This window comes from Orycteropus afer, unplaced genomic scaffold (genome assembly GCF_000298275.1).
Source record: "Orycteropus afer afer isolate SDZICR_OR568_19922 unplaced genomic scaffold, OryAfe1.0 scaffold00101, whole genome shotgun sequence".
Classification (NCBI taxonomy): Eukaryota; Metazoa; Chordata; class Mammalia; order Tubulidentata; family Orycteropodidae; genus Orycteropus; species Orycteropus afer.
The window spans coordinates 8,438,685-8,448,481 of NW_006921688.1; the positions used below are offsets into that span (position 1 = coordinate 8,438,685).

At 41.3% G+C, this 9,797-nt stretch overlaps 1 protein-coding gene across 1 annotated transcript in view; it reads right to left on the minus strand.

The window, feature by feature from the left end:
- Nucleotides 1–9,797, minus strand: part of SYNE1 (spectrin repeat containing nuclear envelope protein 1) — a 578,063-nt gene that overhangs the window by 425,283 nt on the left and 142,983 nt on the right. Inside the window, exons 20-22 of the mRNA XM_007943230.2 lie at nt 6,967–7,140; nt 3,194–3,352; nt 2,366–2,530 (exon numbers count right to left, since the gene is read on the minus strand). Coding sequence (XP_007941421.2) covers nt 2,366–2,530; nt 3,194–3,352; nt 6,967–7,140 — 498 coding nt within the window. The remainder of the gene's footprint in view (nt 1–2,365; nt 2,531–3,193; nt 3,353–6,966; nt 7,141–9,797) is intronic.

A 9,797-nucleotide genomic window follows, 5' to 3' on the forward strand; every position in this document is an offset into this window, starting at 1 on the left:
GAGGTAACTGTTGGGAGGAAGTGGGAGGGGAGCTGTTGCATTGGGGTAAATTGTAGTCAATGTTATGAGATAAAGTGTATGTGAACTGCTGTATGGAAAGTGAATTTGTTCTGTAAATTTTCACCCAAATCACAATTAAAAAAAAAAAGAATATCGCTTGTTAGATTAGGCATTTCCTACAAAAGTTCAACATAGCCTTACAGATGACCCAGAAATCCTACTCCTAGGTATCTACCCAAAGAACTGAAAGCAAGGATGCAAATAGACACTTGTGTCCTAATGCTCACAACAGCCCTATTCACAATAGCCACACGTGGAAACAACCCTAGTGTCCATCAACTAAAGAGTGGATGAACAAAATGTGGTTCACAAAGGCAATGGAATATTACTCAACTGTAAAGAGAAACGAAGTTCTGACACATGCTTTGACATGGATGGCCCTGGGAACCATCATGCTGAGTGAAGTAAGTCAAACACAAAGGGACAAATATTGCATGATCTCACTTATATGAAAAGATAATAGGCAAATGCATAGAGACCAAAGTTTATTAGTGGTTACCAGGGGAGGGCAGAACAAAGAAATGGTGGGTTACTGCTTAAGGGACATTGAGTTTCTGTTAAGGATGATGAAGAATTGGGTAATGGAGAGTAGGTATGGTCGCACAATATGATGAATGTAATTAATGTCACTGAACACCACTCCTAAAAATCATTGAAGTGGCAAATGTGTTGTTATATATATATACTTGACCACAATTTAAAAAATAAAACCCCATACTGTGAAGTCATCATCTTTCTAAACAAGCCTCTGACAGCTGCTGGGCCCTGGCAACCTGCTGGCACCTACTATTTATTTTTCTGGAATGAACTATAATCATCAGCAGCTATGAGTCAGAATCTATTGCATTTGAAATCCAACTAGTACTTTTCATTTTTCAGAAAAAAATCTCTACAGTTTTCAAATTTGGTAGAATATTCCAGTAGGCAATGGGGGATCCTAAAACCTTGACCCCACAGTGACAGTTTTAGTTCCTCTTTGGTCGAGGCTGAAGAGCACAGAGCAGAAGCCAGGACGAGGCTTCGCCCTTCCTCATTCCCTGGTTATAATGTGTCCAAGGCCCTGATGGTTCATTAGGAGCCATCCCCACGTCCATGTACCTGCACTCACAAGCACACGTATGCACACGCACACATCACTAGGTCTCATGCAGCTGGGAGAATGTATTCAGAGTAATTCTGAAACAACAGTGATTCAAAACAGAAAGTGACCCACTGGTGGGGTGTGCGGATGGGAGGACGTGCTCTGTGGTCACTGACTGTGTTTCCCAAAAAGATATGTTGAAGTCCTAGTTCCTGCTACCTGTGAACATGACCTTGTTAGGAATTAAGGTCTTTGGAGATGTGCTTTGTTACCTAAACATGAGATCACACTGGAGGAGGGTAGACCCTAATGACATCCGGTGACTCCTTATACAAGAGGAGAAGAGAGGGAGGGACTGCAGCCACAGGGTGACAGAGACACCGCAGCTCCAGCTGGGGCTGAGAGAGATAAGAGAGGATCTTTCCCCAGAGTGCTGGAGAGCACATGGCCTGCGGACACTCAGACTTTGGACGGCTAGCCTCCAGAAGGTGAGACGATAAATCCTCTCTTCTTGTCAACTGCCCCATGTGTGGTATTTCGTTACAGGAGCCCTAGGAAACCAGACCTTTGATAATTAACTTTCAGTGCCATCGGCTGCTTCACAAATAACAGTAATTTTATCATTTGAGAGTGGGGTTTATGAAACTACCCACTGAAATTCTGGAAAGATGACTCAAAACCCATGTTCTCAGAGTGCACACCATCTCCACATACCACTTCAAATGTAACTAGTGTTCACCACAGGGATTGCACTTAAATTACTATCATAGACACAAAAATGGCTTCCCAACGCCACAACAAGTCCCCGGATCAGCTACCAAGTTTCAAGAAATACAATCCCCATACCACAACATGCTGGTTTATAAAACGAACAGAAAAGACTCAGCCATTCATTATCTATTTAAAAATCTTTGCTTATTTAAGAATTTCTTAGCTAAATAAAGAACTGGCAATTTGAGAAGCCTGAATTATGTTGAGTCTCTACTACTCCTTGGGCTTAAAAATAGCCAACTAATCTAGTTCTCTTGAAGTTCTTTTTCTCACCATTTCTTTGCTTTTCATAGTCCAGAGGTTTCCGCCTTCCTCGCTCACCTCTCTCTCTCTATCTCTATCTCTCTCTCTCTCTGCCTGTTGGTATTAGGTCAAAGTGTTCTTTTTATCAATGAATAAATCAGCCTGCCTGCCCATGTGCTTAGGTCAACGCCCCCTGGAGAAGGAACTCACAGTGTGTCTCCTCAGGAGTTCTTCTGGGTCCCCCTCTTCCTTGAGGCCCTCTTGAGCGGTCCTCAGCACCTTCTCCAATTCTGCTCGAGACTCCTCAAATTTCTTCATCAAGCGACTATTGGTTTCCACGTGTTTCTTCCAATCTCCAGTTTTCTTTACCATGTTCTTGATTGAGAAAAATAATCATAATATGATGCTGTTTTCTCATTATTGGAAGTATCATTGTGTTAAAGAGCATTTTATCTTTAAATAACACTTAAAGGAGAATAGGAGCTCTGGTAAAACATTCGACTGCTATCCAGGTCAGTGGTTCAAACCCACCAGCAGCTCCATGAGAGGAAGATGAGACAATCTACTTCCATAAAGATGTACAGCCTTGGAAACTCAATGGGGTCACTGTGAATTGGAATTTACTCCATGGTAGTAAGTAAAGAAGAACCTATTGCAATGGAGAAATTAACTCTTCTGAGATTAATAGGAGCCCTGTTGGCCCAGTGTTAAGATAACTGAAAGGTCAGCAGTTCGAAGCCACTAGCTGCTCCACAAGAGAAAGATGTGGCAGTCTGCTTCTGTAAAGATTTATAGCCTTCGATACTGTGTGGGACAGTTCTACTCTGTTCTACAGAGTCACTGTAAGGCAGAATTGACTGGATAGCAATGGGTTATTTTCTCCCTGCAACTCATTAGTATTAGAAAACGTGAAAGTAAAATCACTGGTTTGCAAACACCAGAGATGAAGTATCTTCACAAGAAGGGAAGCAGGATAAATGAGGTCATTTTGTTCTATTTTCCTGAGCTCATCAGTCTATAGCAGGGAGAACAAATTACCTGAAAAGCCACATGAGCATCAGCAATCTTTCTTTGTAGTGTTGTCTGATCAAAATGCTTTAACACGTTGCTCAAAGTCACGAACTTCTGAACACTCTGACTGCCTTTCTCTATTAGTGTCAAGGTTTTCTTACAGCTCTCCTGACAAGCCAACAGTTCCTACAAGGAAAAGAAACAATAATATTATTGAAAAGAAAAACAGAGTACCCCTTTAAAACAGTAAGAAGAGTGTGACAGAGCTTTCGGGCTGTTAAGCAGAAGGAAGTAAAACTAAAGTACAAAGAAGCATTTCTTTAGAAAAGGGTGCAACTGTAAGCAGCCCTAACGTTAGGGCTTTTTGTGCAGGGCATTACTATGTCACAATGAGTTTTTTGAGATTTCTTATATTACATGAACATGTTACTAACACAAAGAAAATTAGATAGTATCAAAATTGTTATCTGTCTAGTGTCTGCATTCCTCCAACCAATTAATTAGGCCAATTGGCTGCTAAGCAAAAGGTCAGCAGTTCAAACCCACCAGCTGCTCCACAGAAAAAAAAGATGTGGGAGTCTTCTTCCACAGAGATTAATAGCCTTGGAAATCCTATGGGGTAGTTCTCTGTCTTAGGGGGTTGCTATGAGTTGTAATCAACTCGACATTTGGTATGTTTATTGAAAGAGCAATAATGAAGTCAACCTATGTTAGGTTTACATCTGATTAACTAAACTTCACACAACTGCACTCCACTCTACGCTTGATGGAAAGAGTCAGATGCAGCAAATTATGTATTATTTGTTCCTCCTAAAACATACATTTGAACTCTTAAGATTCACAAGCTGTCCACCTCATTAGTGAATGGTGTATCCCAGATCCTAATCAAAGGCAACTGACCAATGATTCTGGGAGGACTTGCAGTGGTCACACATGTGTAAAAGGAGATGCAACAGTGACTCAGGCCCAACCACCACTGACTCGTAAGCTGGCATCAGCGGTCTCTGCTGTGGGCAGCATGGAAATGAGTCCAGCCCAGTGGAGAAGGCCATTTTTGACTTGAATGCACACCTCTTGAATATCAGCATTCAACTTTGAACTTGAATGCACACCTCATGAACCTTCTCTACTGCTTTCTAAAAATATTTCAAGCTGCTTGTTTCGATATCATCTTTGGCAACCTAGATACAAATACGAAGAGCAGGGCTTTGGTTTCGCCTTCTCCAAATGGAATGTGGGCATACTTTTGCAGATTTCAGAGGGAAAGGGTAACATAAGTTACAGAGATATTATTAACTATTATTTTATCGTGAAAGGATTATCTTATTGTAGCTTATAGCAACTGGGCAATGTGAGAAATGGCATTACGTGTCAAAGTGAAAGATGTTCTTCAGTCCGTATGATGAGAAGCAATGAGAACAGGACTTGGTGGCACAGCTAAGCACTGTGGGGTCACCATTAATAATAACTGCCTCCAGATATGGAGTCCATGTTATATGCTATGATGTGCTAGTTTCATTATATCTATCTCATATAATCTTTACCACAACCTGTCCACTCAGGTATCACCACCTCCATTTTAAAGTGAGGGAATTAACAGTGGTCAAGGCTTTGTACTTTGCCACATTAGACCTAAGATTTGAACACAAGTCTGACTTGACACTGACACTCTCTGAGCTTTCTATGAAATGATGCTGCCTTCCTTCCACGAGTCTATTTCAATAGTGGTAGCAAGCCCTTTGGGGTTTCACCATCTTCTGATGGGTAGATTCATTCATAACATACCAACTAAGTAAGTCCACTAACTGCAGCACTCCCAAGAGGCTGCTGTGCATATGGACAAAGACAGATGGTGATCACAGAAATGCCACTGCCAGAAACAGACATTCTTAGAGGCAAAGAGAAGATCTCGTAAGACATAGATTTTAGATACCAGATGGGAAAAAATGTGCATAACTTACTACCATATATATATATATATATATATATATATATATATATATATATCTCAAGTGTAAATCTCTATTTTTCTTCCCATATATTTCCAAAGAATCATGGAAGGAAGGAATATATGTTTGCTAATGTGAAATTCACCATTTTATTCATACTGAGGCAGCAGGCGATGCCCAAAAATATGTGTGAGAAACAGCTCTAAACAGTTTCCCCAAAGAAGGTCAACAGAAAGGGAGAAGAATTTATACACACACATACACACACATACATATACAAGGAGATCCAGTGGTACAGCGGTTAAGGCATTGGCTGCTAACCCAAAGGTTGGTGGTTTGAACCCACTAGCTGCTCTGTGGCAGCACGATGAGGCAGTCTGCTTCCAGAAAGATATACAGCAAACTCTATTGGGAAGTTCTCCCCTATGCTATAGGCTCGCTGTGAGTAGAATAGACTCTATAGCAGTGGGTTTTTATTTCATACGTATATATTCTGTAGTATTTTAAATACAGATGAGAATTTAATTACATTAACATTTTATCTGTATGGGCTTTATAAGTAAAATGTGATGCCTAGATTCACTGGTGGCAAGATACTACAATAAAGAATATAAAGCAGAGATGATAACAGACAGCCCTTCAAAAGGGGATACACTTACTGTTTCCAAACAGAATTGTGGATTTGACTATATCCCTAATGCCTGTTCCTTATTTCACAGAGACAGGTGAACTTCCTGACCCCAGACTTGGAATTCAGTGAAAACAGCAACCACAGGTACAGGGATGATATTCCAAAGTGCTTGTGGAGTAGTACCCGGCCCACAGCCTTGTCCGGTTCATAGACAGAGAGTCAGGTGCTTTAAAACACCTGACTTGTAAATTCGTTCCACTCAGGGAACTCATTAATTCAGGTGATTAGAACCTGGCTGCAGGGAGCCCCTCACAACTGGACCAATAAGAAGCATCACAATAAATGGAGAAAAGATTGAAGTTGTGAAAGATTCCGTATAACTTGTTTCCACAATCGATACCAATTTAAGCCAGAGTCAAGACATCAGATCTGCACTGGGCAAATCTGCTGCCAAAGACCTATTTCAAGTGCTGAAGAGCAAAGATATCTCCTTGAAGACTGAGGTACACCTAACCCAAGCCATGGTTATTTTCAATCGCCTCATATGCATGTGAGAGCTGGACAATGAACATGGAAGACCAAAGAAGAGTTGATGCTTTTGAGTTTGGTGTTGTCGAAGAATGCTGAAAGTACCCTGGACTGCCAGAGAACAAACAAATCTGTCCTGGAGGAAGTGCAGCTAGAGTGCTCCTTGGAAGCGAGAATGGCCAGACTTTGCCTCACCTACTTTGGTCATGTTGTCAGAAGGCACCATTCCCTGGAGAAGGATATCATGCTTGGGAAAGTGGAGTGTCAGTGAAGAAGGGCAAGGCCCTCAATGCGATGGACTGACACAGTGGCTGTCACATTATGGTCAGAGATAACAAGGATTGTGAGGCTGGCACAGGACAGGGCAGTGTTTCATCCTGTTGTGCATAGGGTTGCTATAAATTGGAGCCAACTAGATGGCACCTAACAACAAAACAACAACAAGCAGGAAGCCCCAGGCCAGCACCACACAGTCTAGCTCCGGTGCTACCTGGACACAGCTGACACGCTCGGCTGTCTGTGGAGTAGGATCTTCATCATTGGATGAGCCACCTATTTCTGTTTGCATTGTCAGTACAATGCTAGGAAACAGTTTCCCATCTTGTCTGAATTTCTCTCATTATAAGCACCACCTCAGTCATAGTTCACATGCTTTGATATAATTATGCCTCCAGAAAAGAACTTTTCCTTACCTGATGTTTTTGTTTAAAAAGAGCACTCGATTGTGCCTCTCGTTCCAGAACTGTTAAAACTTCATTGATTTTCCCAAGTGAGTCATAGAAGCTCGTCATGTGCCTTTCCAAGTCCTCTAACGGAATGGACAGCTGCTGCGACTCATACAGAAGTGGGGAGTAGCATTCTTTGACCTTTAGAAAGACAAGGATGAAAATTCCATGAGGCATCGTTAAGTACCACGAGCTCAGGGTACTCTCAGAACGGTTTCTTTACTTATATGGTCCAATTGGTGGTTTCAAGTCCCTAAAACATTTTTTCAGTAAATACGTATTTTCTATGTAGTTGTTGACATTTCCTGTTTTAAAAAATATGACCAGACAACTGAGACAAATAAACAGCTACAAAGTTTTTCACGAAAATCCATACATATAATCCATCTGGGTGGCACTTTCCCATCAGAAAGAGTGCCTCGTGAGCCACATGGCACCAAATCCCACCCATAAACTGCAGCTCACCTTTACTGTGGCCTGGGAATCCAAACTAAGACAGTCATTAATTATCATTCACTGTCTAGACCAGCCCAATGTCATACAACTTTGTATTCAAAGCTCTCCTACTTAAAACAGTGACTTCAGATAAACTTACAGACTTCTTGGCTTCCTCTTCTCAGACCAGGGCTTTGAACCAGTTCATTCAAAACAAAAGAAAAGAATGATTTTAACAAGAGCCCCCAAGTTCTTGCAAACTTACAAGAATCACCTGAGGATCTCAGGAAATGCAGATTCCGGTTCAGTATGTCTGGGGTGGAAAAGCAAATTCTCAGCAAAGGGTCGGACCAGAAGGAACGGGGTCGAAGCCCTCTTCCAGGCAGGCTCTGTGCTTCCCTGGTTCCCACTAACTCCACGTTCTGCTCCTGCATGCCTATCAGTCCCACTCATCCCAAGCACACGTCACAGACTGACTTCTTCAGGAAGGTCCCCTCACTAAGTGACATCTCCCTGTCTGAATTGGCTCAGCCCTTATCTCTCAGCTGTCCTTTTTAAGAAATGTTAGTGTATGCAGCTGGACTTCCTGGGTGCTATGAATGGTTGACACAGTTGGCTGCTGACCCAAAGGGTGGAGGTTCACATCCACCCAAGAACACTTGCAAAGAAAGGACTGACAATCTACTTCCAAAATATGTGCCAGTGAAAGCCCTAGGGAGCAGTTCTACTCTGTCCTATGTGTGTCAGAATAGACTCAACAGTAACTTGTTTGGTTTGTTTCATGCATGTTCATTGCCTCCATGATGAGACTATAAGATCTCAGAGACTGAGGGCTCCAGGAAATGCTTGCTTCTTCACATCTGTCAAAATCCAGGACCACACAGTCCTTCACAAACCTTCCGTTCCATTCTCATTTTATGTAAAGAAACTTCCAAAGTATTATTAATTCTTTCAGAAAACTAAGGAAAGGGGATTCAGCAGTGCTTGTTAGTGTATCTTTTTTCCCCCCTTAAATTATAAAGACAATAGTGTGCTAAATTTATCCATAATATTCCAAAACTAATTCCTAAAGAAAGTGGGTGGTAACATTTTGTTAGACTGTTAAATATAGACTGGTATAGGCAGAAATATTTGCACACTCTAGAATCAAGTGCCTGCAGGACACATTTATGAAAAGCAACATAATCCTCCTGTCACAAGATTCTGGTAAAATCACCCTGAGCCAAACCAGAGAATCAAATAACAGCTGTGCTTTAAAAATCAGTGTGCTTTATAAAACTTTCCTGTGTGGTGGCGCAGTTTTTAAACCATTTGACGCTGGCTGGAAGGTCAGCAGTTTGAATCCACGAGCTGCTCCATGAGAGAACATTGAGACAGTCTGCTTCTGTAATGATTTACAGACTTGGAAACCCCTTTTGTTTAGCAGCAGTTCTGGTGTGTCCTATAAGGTTTATGAGTTAGAATCGACTGGATGGCAGTGGGATTTTTGTGTGCAATAGAAAATGTATCAAGGTGCTGCATCTGAAATAGCAATAAAAATATTAGACTGTGTCTAAAGACACAAGTTGCTTCTGCCAGGACTGTTCTCAGTCTCTAAACCTGTCCCAGGCTAAAAAAGTGTGAGTCCAGATACAACTGAAAGCTGCTTGAATTTTCTCACATTGGAAATAGCGACTTAGAATTGCAGCTATTGTTGAATAAATTTTGCCGGCAGCATATGTTATCATCATTTCCCATGACTTTCAAATGATAAATGCTTCTAATTTGAACGGTAAAATAAAATTAATTAAAAGTTAACACTGAAATCTACACCAGGCGGAGAGAGAAAGTTTTCTCTTTTTTTTACTTGATCACGCTTGTTGCAATTTTCACTTTTCTCGGTCATCCCTCTTTTCCGTGAATTTTGCACTATTGATTTCATGTAAGCCATTCTCTTTCTAGTTTTCTCTCCCAGCTAACAGGCTTTCCTACTTTGTTTTATTTTCCATTCTTCATTACAGAATTTTTTCACTTCTTTACATAATCACCCTTTTCTTTTGCCAGGAATTAACTACCAATCAAAGCAGACATCACAAACCATATAATCTTCGTAAAATTCAACTTTAGAGAAAGAATCTCAAAAGAGTTTCTAAAGCTCTTATGGAAAATCCCTCCATAGAAGAGAGAAAAGGCTTAATGTTCACCTTGTTGTCTACAGAAAGAAGTCTCATAGGTTGTGGTCACTGCTTGGTCACAGCCAGCTACCCAGCGGGACCGAGTAGTTGAACCTGCGGGCTTGGGACCATAATCGCAGGGGGCATCAAGCTCAATTGGCATAACATACTATACAAAACATTGTTCCACCTCTTACTTTGGCAAGTAGC